This window comes from Stomoxys calcitrans, chromosome 4 (genome assembly GCF_963082655.1).
Source record: "Stomoxys calcitrans chromosome 4, idStoCalc2.1, whole genome shotgun sequence".
Taxonomy (NCBI): domain Eukaryota; kingdom Metazoa; phylum Arthropoda; class Insecta; order Diptera; family Muscidae; genus Stomoxys; species Stomoxys calcitrans.
In genome coordinates, this window is record NC_081555.1 from 60647980 (window position 1) to 60674451 (window position 26472).

Consider the following 26472-nt stretch of genomic DNA (forward strand, 5'->3'; position numbering starts at 1 on the left):
GACGTTCAACCTATCGCAGATGTCATCAATGGGTGGGGGGCCTGATGCCATGATCGTACGCATATGATACGATCTCTATGCCGTCTGGAGGAGGTGGGATGGAGGATAGGTAGAGGTTAAACAGAGCCGGAGATATCACCCCACCTTGGGGAACTCCCTGTTTCACTCTACGGTGTTTTGACTTCTTATCCCTAAATTCCACAAATGACTGGCGGCCACACAGATAATTCGCGACCCAACGTTTCAGGCCTGGCTGGAGGGACGTGTTGGCGAAATTCTCAAATAATTTGGCATGGCTGACCGTGTCGAATGCCTTCGATAGGTCCAGTGCCACAAGGACCGTCCTATCACATATTAAGAGGTCAGCTAATGCAAGAAGACGAAGAATGTTTCGAATTGTTTTCAATTCAAAGGTTTTATTAGAAGTAACAAGAAGATTTTTCACAAATGAAAAATATGTATACTATGTGAGAAATTACTTCAAAGACTACCTTGGTAAAACATAAAAAATAATAAATGAAAGTAACAAAGTGTTATTGTTAAAGTAAATCCAATACCCCTTCTCAATAACACTATATAAATATTATATAATTAATCCGCCAAGTTCTTTGAGTGTTCTCAATTTTATGTTGCCTAATGGCTTAGTTAACATATCGGCAATCATAGTAGCCGTAGGACAGTACTTATATTCTATTTCATTGGAATTCTTAACATCTTTAATATAAAAGTATTTAATATCAATATGTTTGCAGCGTGGGTTAATTCTTTCCGAGTCTAGTATTTTTAGACAGCTTTGATTATCTTCAAATATAAGTGGCTTTTCGATAAGATCAATTTTGAAATCCTTCAGCAATTGCTGCAACCATATACACTCTTGTGTTGCTTCCGCAAGTGACACCAACTCTGCTTCAGTTGATGAAGTGATACGATGTTTTGTTTTCGGCTTGCATAGCTGATAGTGGCTTGACCAAGTTTGAATAAATATCCACTAGTTGACTTGCGATCTTTGTTGTCACCTGCCCAATCGGCATCTGCATAACCCGTCAACTTTACGTCTTTTGTGCCTACACAAAGCTTTTCACATCGAGTCCCTTTCAGATATTTGAACACACGTTTCACTTCATTCCAATCCCTTTTGGACGGCTTGCTTACTTTGCGCGATAAAATAGAAACGGCAGCAGAAATATCTGGCCTGGAATTACCAGCCAAGTAAAGTAGTGAACCAATAGTCATGCGATATTTGTTGTCGGTTTCCAATAAATCTTCATCTTTTATTTCTTTGAAGTAGCCTGTATCTAGCGGGATAAGTGATGGTTTTGCTTTATCAAGGGCATACTGGTTAATAATTTTGTCTATATATCTAGTTTGTGATATATAAAATAATCCATTATCATCTCTTGATACCTCCATCCCTAGATACAATTTAAGTTCTCCCATGTCTGTTACTTTGAATTTTGACGATATATAAGATATTACTTCTTGAACAATATCATCGCAGTTGGCTGCTACAAGTATATCATCTACGTACACTAGGACGTATACGTAATTACCAGACACTTCCTTCACGTACAAACAATTATCCGCTTTTCCCCTTCTGAATCCGAAATTTGTGAGCACATCATTAATTCTTTGATTCCAACATCTAGCGGATTGTTTGAGCCCGTAAATACTTTGGTTTAACTTACAAACCAGATTCTCTTTTCCTTCCTCGATGAAACCTTTTGGCTGTTTTATAAAAATTTCTCTGTCAATATTCCCGTTCAAAAACGCCGTTTTTATATCAATGTGATGAACTTTCAAATTGTTATGTGAAGCAACAGCAAGTAATGTTCGAAAGGTTGTGTGTTTCACAACTGGAGCAAAAATATGGTCGTAGTCTTCACCATATTTCTGTGAAAAACCTCTTGCAACAAGTCGTGCCTTATATCGACTTCCTCCGTCAACCAAAGTTTTTATTTTAAAAATCCATTTGCAACTTATAGCTTTTCTGCCTTTGGGTAATTCTACCAAATCCCAGGTGTTATTGTTGTACATGGACTGGATTTCATCTTTCATTGCAAGAATCCACTTTTCTTTCTCTGGATGGTTCATAACTTCCTCGTACGTTTGAGGTTCTGATTTCATTGCTGTCATATTCGCTTCATATCGCTTGGGCTTCTTACCTTTTGTTGACCTTAGTGCAACCCTTTTTGGGATAACTGCATTTTCTTCTTCATCTTCTTCGGAAGTAAATGAATCACTTGCGGTTTCGAATGGTTCATCTCCTGATGCAATTTCGATGGCATCTGGTATCTCATTTATAACTTCTTTGTTGTCATTTGATGTTTGCCCGATTTCGCAATTTTCTTCGAATGTAGTTTCAGCAAATTCAACTTTCGACTTGTCTTCTTCCAAAAAACTAACGTCTCTACTTATGATAATGGTGTTATCATTGGGATCCAGCAGACGATAACCTTTTGTTTCATCAGAATATCCCACGAAGATGTATTTTCTTGCAACAGCATCCAGCTTTTGGCGCTTCTTCTTTGTGACGTGAGCATATGCAACAGAACCAAAAATCTTAATATGTTTCATGCTTGGCTTTTTCGAATGCCATTCCTCATAGGGTGTTACTTCGGTTGCAAACGTTGGTAGACGATTTTGTAGATAATTTGCAGTGTTAACTGCCTCTGCCCAATATTTCACATCCATATCCGCATCAAAGAGCATGCATCTTGCCATTTCCATTAGGCTTCTGTTTTTCCTTTCAGCTACACCATTCTGTTCGGGTGTATATGGAGCAGTTAACTCGTGATGAATCCCTTTGCTATTTAGAAATGATTTCATCTCCTTGCTGCAAAATTCTCTGCCTCTGTCTGTCCGCAAGGTTTTCATACGCTTACCAAATTTTGTTTCAGTGTATGCCACAAAATCTTTGATTTTATGAATTGCTTCCCCTTTATTTTTCAAAAAATAAACAGTACAATATCTGCTCTTGTCATCAATTAGGGTCAGAACATAGCGATTACCAGTTGGTGTGCAATTTCGCATGGGACCACACAAGTCACTGTGTATTAAGTCGAGTGTGCTTTTTGCGCGATTTTCTGCAATCTTCGGAAAGGGTTTCCGGGTCATCTTCCCTTTTAAACACACTTCACACTTACTTTCACAATTGCATCTCTCCAATTGTATCCCAGCCATTAGTGACTTATTCACACCAGATTTTATTGCATTCATATCACGGTGACCAAATCGACGGTGCCAAGTGTGAATACACGACGTCATCATAGCCGTATGTTTTTCATCCATTACAAATAGATTTCCGCTTAATGTAGCACTAGCATACAACTCACCTTTCAGAGTTATCAAACACTTCTGTCCTACGAATTTTATTGTGAAGCCTTGCATTGTCAACTTTGGGACTGATAACAAGCTTCCCTCTAATTTCGGCATAAAAAGAACGTTTTTCATTTTAATTTCCTTATGTAAACCATAAAATATTCCTTCGCCAACACCATTGGACTTCAAAATTGTACCATCAGCTAGATAAACATCATTGGCACAATTTTTATCAAGCTCCGTGAAAAAACTCTCGTTACACGTCATATGGCAAGTTGCAGCCGAATCTATGAACCACATGTTCTCATTTCTAGATGAAGCGGCAACAAAACACGCATTTGAGTCCACTTTTGACGTATATTTAGCATTTTCTCTCTGCTTATTTTGACGTTGATTGCAATTTCTTTTAATGTGTCCGTTCTTACCACACTGATAGCATTTCGGGTTATAACTTGGTTTCTTGCTTCTGATTTTCAGCACAGCTTCTTGTCCGATAAATGCACCATTTCTCCGTTTTGCCTCTTGCGTTAATTTTTCTTTTACCATCTCCAATGTTAAATCCTTTTCCGGGCGAACTTCCAAGGCTGACACCAAGATATTATAATCTTCCGGCAAGCTTCCAAGAAGGAAAGACACGACCTTATGCTCGGGAAATTCTTCTCCGAGATCCTCCAATTTACCCACAATTTCCAAGAATTCTGAGATGTGACTCTCCATCGACTGGCTTTCGTTCATACGCTTCGATGATAGCTGTCGGAGGAGACTGACACGGTTGCTCAAATTTGACTTTTCATGTTGTGTCTTGAGGGCATTCCAATATGCTTTTGCCGATGTTAGCTTTCTTATATGAATTTTTTGTGAATCTTCTATGGACAATCCAATCACAGCACGAGCTTTACCATCTTTTAGAGTCCATGCTGCATTCGGGGATTCAGGTATGGCGTCCGTAATATGATTCCACAATTCCCTTTCCAAGAGAACCATTTCAACATTAAATTTCCAGGAATGGTAATTATTGGTACTTAAATTGGGAAATGTTAGCTTTAAATCCATTTTCAGCTTCCTTTTATATTTTTCCTTTGATGATTATTGTTCCCGAAAGATTTTAGCGTAGGCCCATAACCTATTAAGAGGTCAGCTAATGCAAGAAGACGAAGAATGTTTCGAATTGTTTTCAATTCAAAGGTTTTATTAGAAGTAACAAGAAGATTTTTCACAAATGAAAAATATGTATACTATGTGAGAAATTACTTCAAAGACTACCTTGGTAAAACATAAAAAATAATAAATGAAAGTAACAAAGTGTTATTGTTAAAGTAAATCCAATATCACATGGCCTGGGTTGATTGAAGCCACGGCAAATGTGTGCGGTGATGGCATGCAAAGCTGTTGTTGTGCTATGCAGTCTCCGAAATCCATGTTGATGCTCGGCGAATGGAAATTCTCCTACGAGGCTCGGGAGGAGTAAGGCCTCAAGCGTCTTTGCTACTGGTGAGAGAAGGGAGATCGGTCTGTACGACTCCCCCAAACTCGGGTCTTTTCCAGGCTTCAGTAGCGGGATCACTCTGCCCATTTTCCAGACATCGGGAACTATAAGAGTGTTCAATGGCAGGTTAAGGACAGTGGTGAAGTACTCAACTCCAGGTGAATCCAGATTCTTCAGCATCAATGTAGAGATTCCGTCGGGGCCCAACGCCTTAAATGATTTGGCGCCATGAATGACATTCGTAACTTCGCCCACGGTAAATTGTGATGGCTGATCATCGGCTCGGAGACCACGAATACGGCGAATGGCTCTCCTCTTTGCCCTGTCTCTCTCGGGATGCACAATAAATTGACGGTTGAACAACCTGGCGCATCTCTTCGGATCAGTCACGGTTATCTCGCCAGCCTGCCGGGGTTCGAGAGAGTCTTAACAGTGGCTCACAGTTTGCCTGCACCGGTGCCTAAGTTACATTGCTCCAAGTGTTCCAGCCACAAATTCCGCTTATGTTCGTTGACTACCCTGTTTATTTCCAGATTCAGCTCGCTGATTCTGGGGTTAGCGGGGTCCATAGCACGAATCCCATCACGCTCGTCTGCGAGTAGCACTGCTTGCGTCGGGAAATTGGGTCGCACATGTGGTATTCGAGCGCCTGGTATAAAGCGAGCGGCTGCTGCGTTGAGGATGTCTCGGAATTTCCTCTCGGCCACAAGCACAACAGAGGGGGGTGGCAGTTCATTGAAGCGGCGATTGGTATACTCTCTGAAGCCAGTCCAATCGGCCTTCTTATAATTGATGAACGTCCGGCGCTCAGAGGTTATGAAGTCGGGTGGTCGGTCGATGGTGAGAATTATATATATATATATATATATATATATATATATATATATATATATATATATATATATATATATATATTTATATTTATATATATATATATATATATATATATATGTATATATATATATATATATATATATATATATATATATATATGTATATATATATATATATATATATATATATATATATATATATATATATATATATATATTTATATATATATATATATATAAATATCGTCATAGGAAAAGTCAATGGTTTGGGATAGCCCATCCGTAGAATTGCTGGTTTCATGAATATTTAGCCCTTCTGTAGGTTGTAGCCAATGTGTAGAGTCTATATGAACATTTCCCGTTTCGTTAAGCAGTTCCGTATGTATTTTTGCTGAAACGGTATCGTTGGCTTCGATACGCAGTGGCATAATATTCAGATGTGCAGGATGCCGCTCATCGAACTGCGACGGCCTGTCTATTCAGTTCTCACGTGGACCACCTTCATCAGGAGAAAAAGTTCCTACCCATGCGAAGACATAACTATTGGCTTACCCAAAAAGTAATTGCGGATTTTATAAAAGAAAGTAAATGCATTTTTAATAATACTTAGAATAAACTTTAATCAAATATACTTTTTTTACACTTTTTTTCCAAAGCAAGCTAAAAGTCACAGCTGATAACTGACAGAAGAAAGAATGCAATTACAGAGTCACAAGCTATGAAAAAAGACAACATTTATGCAAAAACGGTAGTAGATGAAGTAAATAGCTACCGGGCGAATGTAGTCCTTGGAGAACGTACGCCTCCCATTGCACCTGAAGAAATTGGCAGACCAGAGCAGTTCTGGCTCAATAACGATCCGGCAGATGTAGACGCATCAACTCCTACAGAGCACCGATTGATACCGACGTGTGTCCGCATAGTGACCTGGGACCACACGACACACGTCATCTGTTTAACAACCCAGCCAAACAACTCGACTCGACGCAGTTTCTGGATCTGGATATTCATCGGAAATAAGCATACAAAATGTACAACACAACAACATCGTATTCGTTGCCTTACATTATTGCAAATTAGCCCATGGACATTCCATTGAGGAACAGGGGCAAACGTCTCAGATATAATTGAGTGCCGTCCGATTCAAGTTTTAGCTCAATGATAGGGACTTCCATTTTATAGTTGAGTCCAAACGACGTGCCCCAGTGCGACATGGCTTCCTTGACTTCTATTAATAGCATATTAACTCACACCTGACGCCAGCATTAGGAGGGGATAACCACCGCTGATATTCTCGTCATGATTCAAACTCAGAAGTTCAGAGAAGTTTTACATGGCATGGTACCTCTCAAATGTTGCCAGCATTAAGAGGGGAAAACTTTCGGTGACAATTTTCTTTCTGGTGGTCTCGCTAGGATTCGAATCCAGGCGTTCAGCGTCATAGGCGGACATGCTAAATTTTGCGCTACGGTGGCCTCCAATATATTAGGAACCATACCACCCACAAACAACGAAAAATGGCGCAAACTAGTAGCATGCACAAATTAGAGTCAATCCCATGGCAGCCGGGTGTACGCACCGGATTGACCCGATGGAATCCTCATCGGCAAGGGCTGCCGCCTCAGTGTACGTGTTCGTCTTTTTTCGTCATGGGAGAGGCACATCCCGGATTGCCTTCTCCGTACGCTTCTGGTCCGTGCCGGGATTGAAAAGAACCCCGGACCCTGGTTCTGTTCGGTTTGCCAGAACCGCCTTCATCATCGGTCGGTCGGTGAGGTGTAACCGGTGCTTGGAGTGGGTACATTTCCGTTCTTGCTCTGGCCTAACTTCGCTACGGGAGTATAGTCATACTGGCTATGTCGCCAGGTGCTGTGCGAACATAGCCAGCAGTGGGTCACAAGCGTCGCCGTCGTCGCCTTCGGCGTCCTAGTCGTCGGACTATGTGACCCCCCGACCTCTCCCGTACGGCAATTTATGCAACGACAGCACCCTAGCCCCACTACTGCCAGGCTAGCGCCGGGAACTGTATCGTTCTTGCAGTTAAACTGCAAGGGACTGCGTGGCAGGATTGATGAGATCGTAGATTTTATGAGTCGGAAGAGCATATGGGTCGCAGCGATCCAGGAGACAAAGCTGACCAAAACCTGCAGCTTGCACAGTTGTCACGGTTACAATGTGCTACGTAAGGATCGCTCAAGGAATGGAGGTGGGGGATTGGCCTTCGTTATACACCATTCCGTGCAGTATAGACCTATGTCGCCTGCGCTTGACGCTAGTGAACCATACATGGAATGTATGGGGGTAGCAGTCAGGTCTGGTACTGCCGAGATAGAGATATATAACGTGTATATACCGCCGGTTGGTAGCTGTGTCCCGATTAATGGCCAGGCTTACAACCACGACATAAGTGGGTTGCTATCTGGCCATAGTCGTCTGGTTCTGGGGGATTTTAATGCACATCACACGTCATGGCATTCTCCCCTAGGTAACGACCAGCGTGGCATAGCTTTGGCAGAGCAGACAGATAGCTCCACGTTTTGCACGGTGAATGAGGATGCCCCCACTAGGATTACGAGGAGGTGCAGCAGCTCGCCAGACATCTCAATTGCATCCCCTGATCTCCTGAGTGACGTATCCTGGCAAGCCGTCATCTCTTTGGGGTCAGACCACCTCCCCATAATTCTCACCATCGACCGACCACCCGACTTCATAACCTCTGAGCGCCGGACGTTCATCAATTATAAGAAGGCCGATTGGACTGGCTTCAGAGAGTATACCAATCGCCGCTTCAATGAACTGCCACCCCCCTCTGATGTGCTTGTGGCCGAGAGGAAATTCCGAGACATCCTCAACGCAGCAGCCGCTCGCTTTATACCAGGCGGTCGAATACCACATGTGCGACCCAATTTCCCGACGCAAGCAGTGCTACTCGCAGACGAGCGTGATGGGATTCGTGCTATGGACCCCGCTAACCCCAGAATCAGCGAGCTGAATCTGGAAATAAACAGGGTAGTCAACGAACATAAGCGGAATTTGTGGCTGGAACACTTGGAGCAATGTAACTTAGGCACCGGTGCAGGCAAACTGTGAGCCACTGTTAAGTCTCTCTCGAACCCCGGCAGGCGGGCGAGATAACCGTGACTGATCCGAAGAGATGCGCCAGGTTGTTCAACCGTCAATTTATTGTGCATCCCGAGAGAGACAGGGCAAGGAGGAGAGCCATTCGCCGTATTCGTGGTCTCCGAGCCGATGATCAGCCATCACAATTTACCGTGGGCGAAGTTACGAATGTCATCCGTAGCGCCAAATCTTCCAAGGCGTTGGGCCCCGACGGAATCTCTACATTGATGCTGAAGAATCTGGATTCACCTGGAGTTGAGTACTTTACCACTGTCCTTAACCTGTCATTGAACACTCTTATAGTTCCCGATGTCTGGAAAATGGGCAGAGTGATCCCGCTACTGAAGCCTGGAAAAGACCCGAGTTTGGGGGAGTCGTACAGACCGATCTCCCTTCTCTCACCAGTAGCAAAGACGCTTGAGGCCTTACTCCTCCCGACCCTCGTAGGAGAATTTCCATTCGCCGAGCATCAACATGGATTTCGGAGACTGCATAGCACAACAACAGCTTTGCATGCCATCACCGCACGCTTTTGCCGTGGCTTCAATCAACCCAGGCCATGTGATAGGACGGTCCTTGTGGCACTGGACCTATCGAAGGCATTCGACACGGTCAGCCATGCCAAATTATTTGAGAATTTCGCCAACACGTCCCTCCAGGCAGGCCTGAAACGTTGGGTCGCGAATTATCTGTGTGGCCGCCAGTCATTTGTGGAATTTAGGGATAAGAAGTCGAAACACCGTAGAGTGAAACAGGGAGTTCCCCAAGGTGGGGTGATATCTCCGGCTCTGTTTAACCTCTTCCTATCCTCCATCCCACCCCCTCCAGAAGGCATAGAGATCGTATCATTGTACGATGTCATGATCGTACAATCGTACGATCATGGCATCAGGCCCCCCACCCATTTATGACATCTGCGATAGGTTGAACGTCTACCTCAACGAGTTTGCCTCATATTTCGCTGCAAGAAATCTGAAGATATCCGCCACCAAATCTTCAGCCACACTGTTCACTACAAATACGCTTGGGTGAATACTGAGCTGACTGTGATGGTCGATGGAGAAATGATTCCGACCATCAAGTGTCCCAAAATACTTGGCGTCACATTTGACAGCTCCTACACTTTCTCCCCACATGCCACAGCAATCTGCAATAAAGTCAAAAGTAGAAACAAGGTCCTCAGGTCACTTGCTGGCAGCACTTGGGGCGCAGACAAAGAAACCTTGTTGACCACGTACAAAGCAATTGGCCGGTCTGTGGTAAGTTATGCAGCGCCAGTGTTGTCACGTCAACTTTGTGACACGCAGTGGAATAATATTCAGATCTGTCAGAATGCCGCCCTCCGAACTGCGACGGGCTGTCTCATGTGGACCAACTCCATCAGGAGACAAAGATCCTACCAGTGCGAAGACATAACTACATGCTGTCTAAGCAATACCTTCTGGGCTGTTATCGCAGAAATCATCCAAATCATCATCTTGTGGAAAGATACCCACCGCCCAGAAGCCTTAAGGTAGATCTACACGATCTAGAGCGTGAGGTTCAGCGCTACAAGAGAGAACCTCTAGATCAAGCGGCATATCAAGCGGATCTGAACAACATTCATGCAGACACGGTAGCAGACGCGTTAATTGGCTACCGGGTGAATGTAGTCCTTGGAGAACGACCGCCACCCATTGCACCCGAAGAAATCGACCTCCCCCGGCAAACCAGAGTAGTTCTGTCTCAATTACGTTCCGGCAGATGCAGCCGCCTCAATTCCCACAGAGCTAGGATTGATGCCGACGTGCAAGATGTATGTCCCGATTGTAACCAGGGACCGCACGATACACGTCACCTGTTTAACTGCCCGGCCAGACCCACATCCCTGTGGACGCACCCCATCTTAGTCGCGGAGTTCCTGGGTCTTGACACTCAACAGAATCAAGCAGACTAAAGATAGAACACAATAAACTGCTACAACAACAACAACAAATTAGAGTTGCACTAATCCCTGATTTTGACGGGTAGTGGCTTCAATATGGTATATGTGTGCCGTAATTAATCGTTTTTATTTACATATAACTTTATTCCATTTAGCATCGAGCTTTAAAAACATACAATTTCATTCGTAGTCGCAAGAAAAAATGCCTCTTATGTCACCTTGTTGTGCAATGAAAATTTCATTTTAGCTGCGTACCTGCAAGCGAAATTTTCGGTCACAGTAACGATATGTCAATGCATTTCGGGATATGTCAATGCATTTTTATGGCAAAGCTTGGTATGCACCAGAGAACTGCATGAGACCCTAAATTTGGCACTCAAATGCCACTCGTGCCAAAACAAGCGCCTGTTATGCATGCCACATCAAAACAATGTTAACTAGAAATGCTCTTCATATGACAATAGAGCAAGAGTTGATCGAACGATTCAGCAATCGTTCAGTGGATGTGCTTTTCAATTTGAGTGTCGGACATCGTATGCTGTTTGCGAATAAGAACTATTTAGATGAGTGTCATATGAAGCCAAGGCAAGCAGAGGATTTCATAACAAGAAAACAAACAAACAAAGACACATAGACCAGATATATGTAGTAGTAGTAGTAGTAATAGGTTTTTATTGAGTCTTCTTCTTTTTCAATGAATTGACAATGGTATAAACGAGTGGTTAACATGAACATATAGAACTATTGTTGTCTTATTCTATTACACATTGGACTTGTTATGAAATGCTACTTGCAATATTGAAATGTATAATATGATGTATTACATATAAAACAGCAAGCGGGAGAAAAGGCTTCCCCGCGGCCCTTGCTGTTACTGGACAGGCAATAAATATATAATAAAAACAAAGATGCTCATAAAAGAGCTCATAAACGTAAGTTCATTGATATGACTTTGTATAGACAAGATATATTCATTTACAGGTAGTGTGCACAATCTGTCAAAATCAGTGCAACCCTGATTTTGTTTATGTTACTAGTTCGCGCCATTTTCATTGTTTGTGTGTGTTATGGTTCTTAACTATAATACTTACAAAATACAACCAAAACTTGTTAACAGAAAGTGCACTCGCGAGAAAAAATTGTACTCAGCTGTTTACGGTACACTACCTGTTAATTAGGTCATGGTTACTAGTTCGCGCCATATTTCGTTTGTGTTTGTTATGGTTCTTAACAATAATGACCAAAACTCGTTGAAAGATAAAGGACTTCGCGAGAAAAAATTGTACTCAGCTGTTTTGCGGTACACTACCTGATAGTTATATTAAGTCTGTTAGCGTACTTTTCCAGTAATAATTTACAGGAGAGTAAGAGCCATTTTGGTTAGGTTAGGTTGAAAAGAGGGTGCAGATATTAATCCACCCCATGCCACTAGGTCAGTTGTTCAGGTCCAATCGGAGGCGGTAGTTCAACAAAACCACATTCACCCATTAGCTATTCAATGCATCTGCTACCGTGTCAGTCAGAAGGTATTGCTTAAACAGCATGTAGTTATGTCTTCGCACGGGTAGGATCTTTGTCTCCTGATGGAGGTGGTCCACGTTAGAACTGAGGAGGCAGCTCGTCGCAGTCCGAACAGTGGCACTCGGACTGATCTGAATGTTATTTCACTGCGTATCACAGAGATGACGAGACCACACTGGCGCTGTATAATTTACCACTGACCGGCCAAATGCTTCGCATGTGATCAACAAGGTTTCTTTATCAGCACCCTATGTGCTACCGGCAAGTGACTTAAGGACTTTTTTTTTCTTTTGATTTTATTGCAAATTACTGTGGCATGTGATGAGAATTTGTAAGAGCTGTCAAATGTGACACCAAGGATTTTGGGACAGATATCTTCAGATTTCTGGCAGCGAAGTAAGAGCCAAGTTCATCAAGGTAGACGTTTAACCTATCGCAGATGTCATCAATGGGTGGGGGGCCTGATGTCATGATCGTACAATCGTCCGCATATGACGATGCCCTATGCCATTTGGAGGGGCTGGAATGGAGGATAGGTAGAGGTTAAACAGTGCCCGAAATATCACCCCACCTTGGGGAACTCCCTGTTTCACTCTACGGTGTTTCGACTTCTTATCCATAAATTCCACAAATGACTGGCGGCCACACAGATAATTCGCGACCCATCGTTTCAGGCCTGGCTGGAGGGACGTGTTGGCGAAATTCTCAAATAATTTGGCATGGCTGACCGTGTCGAATGCCTTCGATAGGTCCAGTGCCACAAGGACCGTCCTATCACATGGCCTGGGTTGATTGAAGCCACGGCAAATGTGTGCGGTGATGGCATGCAAAGCTGTTGTTGTGCTATGCAGTCTCCGAAATCCATGTTGATGCTCGGCGAATGGAAATTCTCCTACGAGGCTCGGGAGGAGTAAGGCCTCAAGCGTCTTTGCTACTGGTGAGAGAAGGGAGATCGGTCTGTACGACTCCCCCAAACTAGGGTCTTTTCCAGGCTTCAGTAGCGGGATCACTCTGCCCATTTTCCAGACATCGGGAACTATAAGAGTGTTCAATGGCAGGTTAAGGACAGTGGTAAAGTACTCAACTCCAGGTGAATCCAGATTCTTCAGCATCAATGTAGAGATTCCGTCGGGGCCCAACGCCTTAAATGATTTGGCGCCATAAATGACATTCGTAACTTCGCCTACGGTAAATTGGCTGTTCATCGGCTCGGAGACCACAAATACGGCGAGTGGCTCTCCTCCTTGCCCTGTCACTCTCGGGCTGCACAATAAATTGACGGTTGAACAACCTGGCGCACCTCATCGGATCAGTCACGGTTACTCCGCCAAAAGTGACTGAGTTACTGTCGTCCCGTCTACTGGGGTTCGAGGCGGGACCACAGACCACAGCTTGCCTAAACCAGTTACATTGCTCCAAGTGTTGCAGTCAAAAATTCCGCTTATGTTCGTTGAGTACCCTGCTAATTTCCAGATTCAGCTCCCTGATTCTGGGGCTAGTGGAGTCTGTGCAACGAATCCCATCGCGCTCGTCTGCGAGTACCCCTGCCTGCGCCGGGAAATTGAGCCGCACTTGGAGTATTCTACCGGCTGGTATAAAGCGAGCTGTGTAGTAAGGCTGCTGATGTCTCGGAATTCCCCCTCGGCAACTAGCCCACTTGAGGAGGGTGTCATTTTTTTTTTTTTTTGATTAATAAACGTCCGGCGCTCAGAGGTTATCAAAGGGGAAGTGGTCTGATCCCAAAGAAATGACTGGATACGTCACTCAGGAGATCAAAGAATGCGATGGAAATGTCTGGCGAGCTGCTACACCTCCTCGTAGTCCTAGTGGGCGCATCCTCAATCACCGTGCAAAACGTGGAGCCTTCAATCTGCTCTGCACAAAGGTATGCCCCGCTGGTCGTTACGTAAGGGAGAATGCCATGAAAAGTGATGCGCAGAGATATACTTCTCTGCACTGAGCTGGCAATATAAAGGCTAGAAATCTGTTGCATATATTGAGAGATGGGGAGTTACAAAGTTCGACGACGAGGTCGCAGAAGATATGGCGACACTTGTGACCCACTAATGTCTATATTCGCACAGCACCTTGCAACATGTTCACTGTGACTGTATTCCCACCGACACCGATCGATGATGGAGGCGGTTCTGGCAAACCAAACAGTACCAGAGTCCGGGGTTCTTTTCATTCCCGGTACGGACCAGAAGCGTGGCGAGAAGGCACTCCGGGGTGTGTGTCCCTCCTATGACGAAAAAAGGACGAACACATACACTGGGGCGGCAGCCCTTGAAGATGCAGGATTCCATCGGGTCAATCCGGTGCTCAAAACCGGCTGCCATGGGTTTGATTGATTTTTAATTGTAATTGGTAATAGTTACCCAAACACACACAGATCAAATATCAAAATTTGGGGACCGCCCAATCCAAACATATATACATATAAAATATTTATACACATGTTAGAACAATACAAATAACATAATTATATAATTTCAATATCTTTTTGACTATTTCAGGCGGTAATAACGGTGGCGGTTCAAACAGTGGTTCACCATCACATTATCTACCTCCCGGACATAGTCCGACGCCTTCAAGTACGCCTGTGTCTGAATTATCACCCGGTAAGTATATTTATAATTTTTTAAACGATAAATAAAAAAATAATGTTGTATCTGTCATGATAACCTATTGTAGATACGATATAGAATATTTGATGACTTACATAAATGATGATCGAATTGGACTCCACATACCCTTTAATAAAGTTGTTGTTAAGAAACAGTGACCATATTTCTCTCATATCAAAACTAAGAACCCCTTTATTGATAACTAAACCAGAAGTGTATCCTGCTAAGCGACCTTAGGGTCTCAATTTTGCTTTTTGTTGAGCAATTGAACATAAAGTTACTTCCCACATACATTTTGGAGGATCCTTGAGAGCACAATAAATGCTCTTGTAGTACATACCAAATCCGGTCAGAAGGATTCCCCATATGAATCCCATTCCCGATATGAGTTTACTACTCTCAAGTTATTTAATGGTGTGGCTTCAATTCATATGCACTAGGGTGGGTCAATTTTTGAAAGGAAGAGGGAGAGATAGATCCATAGTATATGGATCAACTCAGAATCACTCTCTTATTTCATGACCCTCTTTCTGTCCGTGTGTTTGTCTGTCCGTCTCATTGCCTATATTGATTTGTTTGATTTACAGGTCGCAATTTTTATTCGATCGTCTTCATATTTGGCACAGACAATTTTTTTAATTGGGAATCGGTTCAGATTTGGAAATAATTCCTTTATATATTTATTTTCCTCCGATTTGCATTATTATTGCACTTTTTATGTGCATGCTTACAAAATCCTTAAATGTTTTCAATACCACTCCCCTAAGTTGGTTTATGTCAGATATTGTGTCTCCACCTAATTACCGGTATCTGTTGGACGCGAAAGCCGGGCAATGGCAAAGGAAATGCTCCAACGCATGCCTGCTATCACTTGCCTCAACGATTTTACATAAGTGAGCTCGTAGTCCTATGTGTCCCGTTATGATACCAATAGCAATACTGACTAAATTCTTACTTCCTTTCAGTAATAGCGTCGTCTTCTCACGATCTGGACCCCCCATAGGATTTTCGCCGTCTTACCGACCGTTTCGCTGTTTCACAATGTTTCATGCGCATTCGTTGCCCAATATCTTAACTGGGACTGCGTCGACCCGAGAGGCTTCGGATTAACCAAGTTTATTGACGGCATTCCTCTGGCCTTTACCGCTAAATCGTATGCCCTTTTATTTCCCCTTATTTCGTTATGGCCCGGCTCCCAAGCGATGCGGATTTTGCCATCCTCAGAGAAGGCGTTAATCTCCTTTTTACACTGCAAAACTGTTCGTGACCTGCTTGTTATTGCCCTTATGGCAATTTTACTGTCGGTAAAGATGTTCACACTCGACGTCATCGCGTTAGCACCACACCACTTCACGCATTCCGTGATCGCCCGGATCTCCGCTGCAGGACCGTATTATGGTCAGGCAGTCTTAAACAGATCTCAGTCCGTGGGTTCTCAATGTAAACCCCAAGGCCATGATCTTCCAGAGGGCAATACTAGGGTTCCGTCAATCAAAAACTGCGCCGATGGCAGCAGTGCCTGGCACTCAATTTTAGGGTTCATCTCAGGTATCCGATCGGAAACCTCTTCTCTTCCTTCCAGGTTTCCTATCGTCGCCTCCATTATACCGAGACGGTATGAGCTGCTCCCATCCTCAATCCATTCTCCCATCGCCTTAAGTCTCATAGCCGCAGTGGCTGCCTCACACTTAATCTGTATGTCAATGGTTCGGATATCTAGAATAGTCTCCAGTGCCCTAGTGGGGGTGGTCCTCATCGCTCCGCCTATGCCAAGACAAAATGTTCTCTAAACCTGTTGTATGGTCTTAATGTTACACTTTTTCTTAGCAGTCCACCAAACTACTGAGGCGTTAGTAAGTATTGGTCTAATCACGCACCTGTAAAACCATTGGACTATCCTCGGATTCAGGCCCAATTTCGAGCCTGAATATGACACTTCCAATTAAGTATCCTGTCCAAGATCACACCTAAGTATTTGACCTTGTCAGATATCGAAATCGTCCTATTGAGGAAACGTGTTGCGTTAAATTGGCCCTCCTTCGTCTTCCTCGTGAACAGTCATATTTCAGTCTTCTCAGGGTTAACAATGAAAACTCTGGGTCTCGCCCAGTCGTATGCCATATGCAAAACCCTTTCGGCCCTTCTGCATAGCTCGTTCGGATCCTTACTCTCATAATAAGTCATTTATAGTGGTCACCCTTAGGAATGGCGATAAAATGCCCCCTGTGCCACTTTCTCCCTTATATTTATGCCATGGGACACAAAATTTATCTACCTCTTCCTTAGCATATGGTTTATCCAGTCTCTAAGGACCGGGTCCACCCAGTACTGGTCTAAGGATTGGATCAGTATGTCGGTCCGCACATTGTCAAAAGCTCCCTCGATGTCAATGCATACCGCCAGTGTGTACGTTTTGGCATCGAAGGATTGTTCTATTTTATGCACAACCTCGTACAGGGCAGTCTCCACCGACCTTCCCTTGACATAGACATGTTGTTTGTATTGGGTTGCCCAAAAAGTAATTGTGGATTTTTTAAAAGAAAGTAAATGCATTGTTAATAAAACTTAGAATAACCTTTAATCAAATATACTTTTTTTACACTTTTTTTCTAAAGCAAGCTAAAAGTAACAGCTGATAACTGACAGAAGAAAGAATGCAATTACAGAGTCACAAGCTGTGAAAAAATTTGTCAACGCCGACTATATGAAAAATCCGCAATTACTTTTTGGGCAACCCAATAGTACCCGATGTTTGGAAGATAGGCAGTCTGATCCCGCTACTGAAACCTGAAAAGGACACGAGCATGGGCGAGTCGTACAGACCGATCTCCCTTCTCTCATCAGTAGCCAAGACGAATGAGAGACTACTCCTTCCTCTCCTTTCGTTAGACAATTTCAATTCGCCGAGCATCAGCATGCTTTTCGAATGCTGCATAGAACTAAAACTGCTTTACATGCCTTCACCGTATACAAAAGTACACTTGTTGTACTCAAAAAGATACCTTGGACTAACCATCTAATGCTTTTGGATATTGTGGCTAGATAAATTGCTACATCCACTGATGTGAGGCTGAGGGAGCTTTCTATTTGCTCATATGGCGGCTACGGAAAAATTGTTACCATTGAAGATATCCGTTCACAATTGGCAGACTAATTTTCACTAAATTTTTCTAAGCCCACTGTGCGTCACTTGTTTAACTGCCCAGCTAGACCCACTCAATCCCCAGGCAGCATCTTCCCTCCTTAAGAAATTCAAAGAAACGAACGGTGTTGGTTTCATCGTAGCTCTCCGATGAGGATGATTCCATTAAAACACTCAAGAAACCGATAATTGTTATTTTCTTGGTTTCTGGAAGGATACAATGTTTTAATTTTTCAAGAATTTCCAAATAATTCCCCTAATTTTGCACTTACCTTCTAATGTAGAACATCATTTGTCGAGTTTTCTGTACCTGAACATTAGCTGCTGCCTTGAATCTTCATTAAAAATAAATAAAAATGAAACAAATTTAATAATTACTAATAAACAATATTTATATATTTTACTTACATACCTCTACCTTTTTATCAATTTTGACGTTAGCTTTTAATTTTATTGTAATCAATTAGCTTTTGTATTGTAATGTAAAGGCTGATTTTCATAAAACAGCTGTTCTAAGTTGCAAATTTCTGCTGGCAAAAAAGTCCCAGTAGTAATTTTGTAGGTTTCTCTATTTTCTAACTGTCAAAATTTGCTTGCTCTCGCGCTCTCTTGCTGGCAAATAAAGTACGCGAACGACTTCTAATAAAAATTTGTGAAAATTTGCAAAAATTTTTGAGTTCTCGAACACAGCTAATATAAATGTAAACATATGTTTTCATAATACTTCTAATTAAAAAGATAGAGATAAAAATATTTTTGCAAGTTTTTAGTTATGGCTAGTATAAAGTGCTTAGCTAACCTTAACCGTTTTCGCTTAGTAACATTCGACATAACAGATACATTGATCCGCTTTAGCAGAGCCCCGGCTGTTCAGTATGCGAAGACGGCCGCGCAATTAGGAGTTACCGATATTGATCAAGTAGCAATGGAAAGATGCTTTAAAAAGGAATTCATGGCCATGAATAGACAGTATCCCAACTGGGGTTGCAACATACCAAACTTCACATGGCAGCAATGGTGGTCAACCCTGGTATCCAATATTTTCTATTGTGCCAAACCTGACATTGATCAACACAAACTCAAAGAACTGACGAACATTTTAGTTCGTACTTATAGAACAAGTGATTGTTATCGTCACATCGAAGGTGGCAGGGAACTGGTCGACAGAGTACGTAATGCTGGCAAGAAAGTGGGTGTTATTTCGAATTTCGACCCAAGTCTGAAAAAAGTTTTATCTGAAGTAAATTTAGCGGATAAGTTTGATTTCATATTGACATCTTATGAAGTGGGGTTTTCAAAACCGAGCAAGGAGATTTATGATGCATCGCTGGCAATTAGTAAAGTTGAAGCCCACGAAGCCTTACATATAGGAAATATGTATGCCCTGGATTATTTGGGTGCTCGCAATGCTGGTTGGTCCAGCATTCTAATAACACCGAACGAAATCGATCTTAACAAGGCTCAACCAACGCATGGCTTTCGTAATATTAAAGAATTATTGCACGTCTTAGACAACGATGTTATAGAATGGTAGTAGAATAATAACGTTTTAAATTTGCATTTTGTTAAATTAATTTAATAGTATAAAGGTTCAAATTTAAATTGTTTCACAATCATCTCGTGTTATTATTCCTGTTGCAAATGTAAATGTGCCCATCAACATTCCATGAAGGTCAGGGGCAAACTTCTCACATATCGATGAGTTTTGTCCGATATAAGTTTTAAGCTCAATATTATTTTGCTATCATATTTATAAGCCTGTTACAGACCCGTCATGTATATGATTACTTGATTTGTTTTTCTTCAAAGTGGAGTCGATCTTAATGACATTAAGAATTATGTTATGAGAAGAAATTGCCTTATCAACAGATCCTTGGACATAGACATAGTAGCCATTGGTATACGCTCCGTTTCGAAACATGGCCCGTTTTTATTTCTGTTAGTATGGCCAAATTATAGCAATGCCCAACAACCAATAGTCACACTGTGGCCTACTGTTAAGTCACTCTCGAACCCCGGTAGACGGGATGACAGGACCTCAGTCACGTTTGGCGAAATAACCGTGACTTATCCGAAGAGATGCGCCAGGTTGTTCAACCGTCAATTTATTGTGCAGCCCGAGAGTGACAGGGCAAGGAGGAGAGCCACTCGCCGTATTTGTGGTCTCCGAGCCGATGAACAGCCAATTTACCGTAGGCGAAGTTACGAATGTCATTCATGGCGCCAAATCATTTAAGGCATTGGGCCCCGACGGAATCTACATTGATGCTGAAGAATCTGGATTCACCTGGAGTTGAGTACTTTACCACTGTCCTTAACCTGTCATTGAACACTCTTATAGTTCCCGATGTGAGTGATCCCGCTACTGAAGCCTGGAAAAGACCCGAGTTTGGGGGAGTCGTACAGACCGATCTCCCTTCTCTCACCAGTAGCAAAGACGCTTGAGGCCTTACTCCTCCCGAGCCTCGTAGGAGAATTTCCATTCGCCGAGCATCAACATGGATTTCGGAGACTGCATAGCACAACAACAGCTTTGCATGCCATCACCGCACACATTTGCCGTGGCTTCAATCAACCCAGGCCATGTGATAGGACGGTCCTTGTGGCACTGGACCTATCGAAGGCATTCGACACGGTCAGCCATGCCAAATTATTTGAGAATTTCGCCAACACGTCCCTCTAGCCATGCCTGAAACGTTGGGTCGCGAATTATCTGTGTGGCCGCCAGTCATTTGTGGAATTTATGGATAAGAAGTCGAAACACCGTAGAGTGAAACAGGGAGTTCCCCAAGGTGGGGTGATATCTCCGGCTCTGTTTAACCTCTAGCTATCCTCCATCCCACCCCCTCCAGAAGGCATAGAGATCGTATCATGGCATCAGGCCCCCCACCCATTGATGACATCTGCGATAGGTTGAAAGTCTACCTCAACGAGCTTGCCTCATATTTCGCTGCAAGAAATCTGAAGAAGAAATCTGGATTCACCTGGAGTTGGGTACTTAACCTGTCTTTAACCTGTCCTTAACCTGTCTTTGAACACTCTTATATTCCCGATGTCTGGAAAATGGGCAGAGTGATCCCGCTACTGAAGCCTGGAAAAGACGCGAGTTTGGGGGAGTCGTACAGACCGATCTCCCTTCTCTCACCAGTGGCAAAGACGCATGAGGCATTACTCCTCCCGAGCTTCGTAGGAGAATTTCCATTCGCCGAGTATCAACATGGATTTCGAAAACTGCACAGCACAACAACAGTTTTGCATGCCATCACCGCACACATTTGCCGTGGCTTCAATCAGCCCTGGACATTTGATAGGACGGTCCTCGTAACACTGGATCTATCGAAGGCATTCGACACGGTCAGCCATGCCAAATTATTTGAGAATTTCGCCAACACGTCCCCAGCCAGGCCTGAAACGTTGGGTCGCGAATTATCTGTGTGGTCGGCAGTCATTTGTGGAATTTAGGGATAAGAAGTCGTAGCACCGTAGAGTGAAACAGGGAGTTTCCAAGGTGGTGTGATATCTCCGGCACTGTTTATCCTCTACCTATCCTCCATTCCACCCCCTCCAGACGGCATAGAGATTGTATCATATGCGGACGATTGTACGATCATGGCATCAGGCCCCCCACCCATTGATAACATCTACGATGGGACGGTCTATCTCAACGAACTTGCCTTATATTTCGCTGCAAGAAATCTGAAGATATCTGCCGCTAAATCTTCAGCCACATTGTTCACTACAAATACGCTTGGGTGAATACTGAGCTGACTGTGATAGTCGATGGAGAAATGATTTCGAACTTCAAGTGCCCCAAAATACTTGGGGTCACATTTGACAGCTGCCGCCCTCCTCCATCATCTTGTGGATAGATATCCACCGCCCAGAAGCCTTAAGATAGATCTACATGATCTAGAGCGTGAGGTTCAGCGCTCCAAGAGAGAACCTCTAGATCAAGCAGCATATTAAGCAGGTCTAAACAACATTCAGGCAGACACGGTAGCAGATGCGGTAAATGGCTACCGGGTTAATGTAGTCCTTGGAGAACGACCGCCTCCCATTGCACCTGAAGAAATCGACCTCCCCCGGCAAACCAGAGTAGTTCTGGCTCAATTACGTTCCGGCAGATGCAGCCACCTCAACTCCTACAGAGCACGGATTGATGCCGACGTGCAAGATGTATGTCCCGATTGTAACCAGGGACCGCACGATACACGTCTCCTGTTTAACTGCCCGGCCAGACCCACTCGACTCATACCCAGATCCCTGTGGACGCACCCCATTTTAGTCGCAGAGTTCCTCAATCACACTCAACAGAATCAAGCAGATGAAAGATAGAACACAATAAACTGCTACAACAACAACAACCAATAATTCTCCCAGCACGGGATAACTATGAGCTCCACACCGGGTGGAACTTTGAGCTCCGATCTGTGTGGTGTTCATTGTTATGACGAGAAGCTTAGCTGCGAGCTTCCGGGTGCGTCCACAGGTTGCGGATAGTAGAATGATCCATATAGAGTAGCTGCAATTGCAGTCGCGGAAAATCAGCGGTATGGAGCGGGGAGTCGCAGTGAGAGGCCGGGTGGCGTCGGCTCTTGCATAAATACTGAGTGCCTATGATGCTCATTGTGACAAGGTGAGTTTTTGGCGCCTTTTCTGTGGTGCTCATCGATATCAGAGAAGCTCAGCTGAGATCTACCGGGCGCTTCCGCAGGTAGCGGATAGTGGAATTCTCCATACGAGGTAGCTGCAACTGCAATCGCAAACAATCAGCAGTATCGGTCGGAGAGGCCGGATGGCACCGGCTTTTGCTTAAATACTGACTGCTTAAGATGCTTGATATGAAAAGGCTTATTATTGGCACCTGTAACTCTCCGACGGCTGAGCCATCCGTTGCCCTTATACGAAGTACAAGGTCCAAGGTACTTTTTGTATGAAATTTTATATGAAAACGTATTTTTTTTTTAATTTTTTGTTTCGATTTATTATTATATAATAATTATACATGTATCATTATTTTTAGAAAAAAGATTTTTTAACCATATCATTCATATTTTTTATAAGGAAAAGGTAAAAAAAAACTATTGTAGTGTAAATTGTCTCTCGTCCAAAATATCTGTGCAGATGTATCGTCGATGCATAAATGTTGAATGCTCTGCGCAAACTGGATTATTACAGATATGACAATAGACCATTGTTTTCCGCTTCGGTCCGTACTCAGATCGGCATGGTCTGTTCGTTCTTCTTTGTTTGGTAGTGCCAATTTTGTTTTATCGGTAGGAATGACCGTCGTCCTCCACTTCTTTTTATTGGCTTCATATCGTTGTATGAAAAAATGCATCTAATGCAACAATGCCTACCATATTATAAAACATGGTCAATGGCAAGCGGTTTGTTTAGCGCTTGCATGTATATGTGCAAAGCATCTGGTCCATTGTATCAACCCGATTTGTTGGCATTGTAATCCAAAATAGCAAACGGCTTCTTCTTTTCAGTTTGTATGTCCACACCGCAAGTATAATGTAGTGTCGACAGCAAAATCAGCGCTTTGTTCTTCTTGGGCATAAGTTTCGAGGTGTCTCTTACCACTTGATCTTTCCATCGGGCTCTTAGCCGTCCTGGTTTGCGTGATCGCATTCAAACGTCTTCTTCGCTGCAGCATGAATTTGAAATTTTAACAATATTTCTATAACTAAGTATAAATGATCGAAAATTTCTCGTTAGATACGTTTAAAGACCAAACCGACATATTAAATTTGATAGCCTTGTATATGAGGTGATGGATGTTTCTGCGCAATATGATGGCGTGATAGTTGGAGTTGACTAAATCAAACATTATAAATGAATCTGAGCTCACAGATGCAATTAACTCTATAGGTTGATGCACGTGAACAATTCCATACCTACCGGTTATACCTCAAGTCGGAGTACCTAACATGACCTTTTTATAGTCAATACCACTAACAATGTCTTGCTATATGACTAGCTGATTTTTCCTTGTTTACCCAAACATAATTTAATCTAATTGTCGTACGATATCCCACCACCGTCCCCAGCAGAACCTGGTTACTTCTACAATTTAAAAAACTGGATTATTCTGTACTCAATCAGATTTTGTCAACATAGTCTGGAATCAAATATTTCATTTAATAGTTGATGAACAACTAATGGAAATGTTCTGCACCTTCTAAACTCTTCAGTTCCCCAACAAATTTTTAAAATCAGCAAGACCATAAAGAATGATTGAATCATAGCATAGATATGGCTTATAAAGGTGGGAAAAATTCAAAACGGAGCAGAGGTTAATAGGATGATGAAAAGGTCCAAAGCAAATTATTATCGAGCTAATTTTCAAAATGCTGTCAATACTAATAGAAAATGGAAAGCAATATGAGAAATCGGAATATACAAATCCAGGTATTCTTGAACTGATGAGAACCCACATACATTCAATCAATTATTCCTCAATGTTTCCGCAAAGTTTGAATTCAGCTACATGTCGGAGCGTTTCGTCTTACCCTCAGCAGCAATACCTCCTTTTCCTCAATCTTCAGAATTCGAAATTTTCAGCATGTCACCACAGGATGTCGTTGAATATTTTTTATCTGTAAAGTCTAATGCGGATGGCTTTGACTGCATTCATCCCACATTTTTAAAAATTATACTGCCAGATATTTCGCCATGTTTGACACATCTTTTTAACAACATTTTAACTACAAGCCAGTATCCTGCGGAATGGAAACAATCGAAAATAGTGCCTATCCTTAAGTCTAAAACAGAAAACGATTATCGCCCAATTTCTATCTTGTCATTTCTTTCCAAGAGTTTGAGCGCATAGTTCACAAACAAATGCACTGTTGGTGAGGGTAACCCTGGTGTTACCAATATTTGAATCAACTGTCAACAATTCGGAGAAATGGAGAAATTTCCCCAGCCAACAACGTCATTTTGTTTATTTATTTTTTGTTGTAATTTATGATCATCTCATTGGTATAAATAAGCCGGTTAGCCCTTTATTAGCCTCTTTTGTCGCCATAGTAAAAAAAATAAGTGAGTCAAGTGCTTTGTATAAAGTTTAAATTTTCATAATTTTATTGTGTTAAATTCATTTTAAAATGTTTATTATTACCTGTTTTTCTTTCAATTTAATATTTGCTTAAAGAGAATAAACAACCCCTATGTTAACAACATCAACAACGTGAACATCAACGGCATTGTTAACAACAACGATCACTCATTAACCATCAAATAAAATCTTTTAATTTGCCAAACGGAATTTAAGCCTTGTGTTTTTATTTGGAATCTGCCGGTTGTGGGTGAAGTTTATTCTGGATCGGTGACAAAGGAACATGCACGGATATATAGTTGAGCATTGCCCAATCTTACTAACTGTCAACATTGATGTATGGTTCTGAATTGTTCGACAAATGTGGCTCAAAAAGCAAGTGCAGATTGCAAACAGCTTATAATGCCATCACAAGATGTGTCTATGGCCTGAGAAAAAATGAAAGCTGCTCGCAATTTATAAAAATAATTGCAAGGGGTTTATTTTAACAACGCAAGCAAGTTGAATATATCCCTTTTCAATATGTATTAAACATTTGTACAACTTAACATTTTTGTTTAGGAATTATTATTAATACAAAATACATTTTAGTTCATGAAATTAGTTAGTACGTAATCAAATGCTGGGCACACAAATTTTATGCCATTAAAATTCACATACTCTAAACAAAATATTGTAAAGTCTTATTGTATTTGAGTTCATAAAATAAATAAATAAATTAAAAACAATACGTCTGACGAATGTATACCAGCGACAAATTCTTCTGGCGCCACGTTGTCCGTTGGAGAATTTCCGGGGAAATGTGTATCAATGGGTAGTTCTAGTGTTTTCTCACTAGACATTGTCCATACATTCTCAGACTTCTGAATATACCCTACCGCAATAGGTCTTGAGGACAGAATCTTCTTTAGCTTAGAAATCTCGGAGCTGCGTAATTCCAGCCAGGATTTGTTCTGAGCCTTTCTCAGCTCGCCCTTATAGAAGAGTTTTCTGCAGTTATTCTTTATACTATGTTCAGACCAAATCTATTATGAGCAAACGACTCGTTTTCCCTTTATAATGCTCTGAAAACGACATGTTTTATATCAGGCAAAACGACCCGTTTGCCACAAAAACAAGTCATTCAAACCATGTGAGCCCAAATAAATGCAGCCTTGAATAACGTCGAAAAATAAAAAATCAAATTTGTACCCAAAGAATTTGTAAAAAACCAACATTTTACAGAAATAATAAGAGAAAATAAATCTTTACAATAAGCTGCCATAAAATTCAAATTGAAGTGTGAAAAAATTAAATTTGCAAAATATCTCAACTGGTGTGAACGGTTGAGATGTTTCCCAAAACCAGTGAAGCAGAACAAGTTAGTATAGACATAGCATTAGACCAACCAGCTTTGGGGCCCACCATTGCGGTCGCTATTTGCCCCTTGGCTTGA

The 26472-nt window shown here is 42.3% G+C and overlaps 1 protein-coding gene and 1 long non-coding RNA gene across 4 annotated transcripts in view; one reads left to right on the forward strand and one right to left on the reverse strand.

Moving 5' to 3' along the window:
• The first annotated feature begins 5896 nt into the window (after nt 1–5896).
• Nucleotides 5897–26472, forward strand: part of LOC106095763 (uncharacterized) — a 30516-nt gene continuing 9940 nt past the window's right edge. Inside the window, exons 1-4 of one of the 2 annotated variants that reach the window (XM_059367952.1) lie at nt 5898–6221; nt 6294–6668; nt 14719–14823; nt 14897–15496. In XM_059367952.1, coding sequence (XP_059223935.1) covers nt 6356–6668; nt 14719–14823; nt 14897–14907 — 429 coding nt within the window. In that variant the 5' untranslated portion in view covers nt 5898–6221; nt 6294–6355 and the 3' untranslated portion in view covers nt 14908–15496. Of the gene's footprint in view, nt 6222–6293; nt 6669–14718; nt 14824–14896; nt 15497–26472 lie in introns of those variants that run through there. The other variant, XR_009398161.1, reaches the window with a different exon arrangement.
• Nucleotides 17496–18467, reverse strand: LOC131997273 (uncharacterized). Of its 2 annotated transcripts, none has more exons than XR_009398166.1 (3): nt 18384–18467; nt 18244–18306; nt 17496–18178 (listed from the first exon to the last, which is right to left on the reverse strand). It is a non-coding gene; the product is annotated as an uncharacterized LOC131997273 (long non-coding RNA). The 2 variants fall into 2 exon arrangements; XR_009398165.1 differs by having other exon boundaries at nt 18380–18467.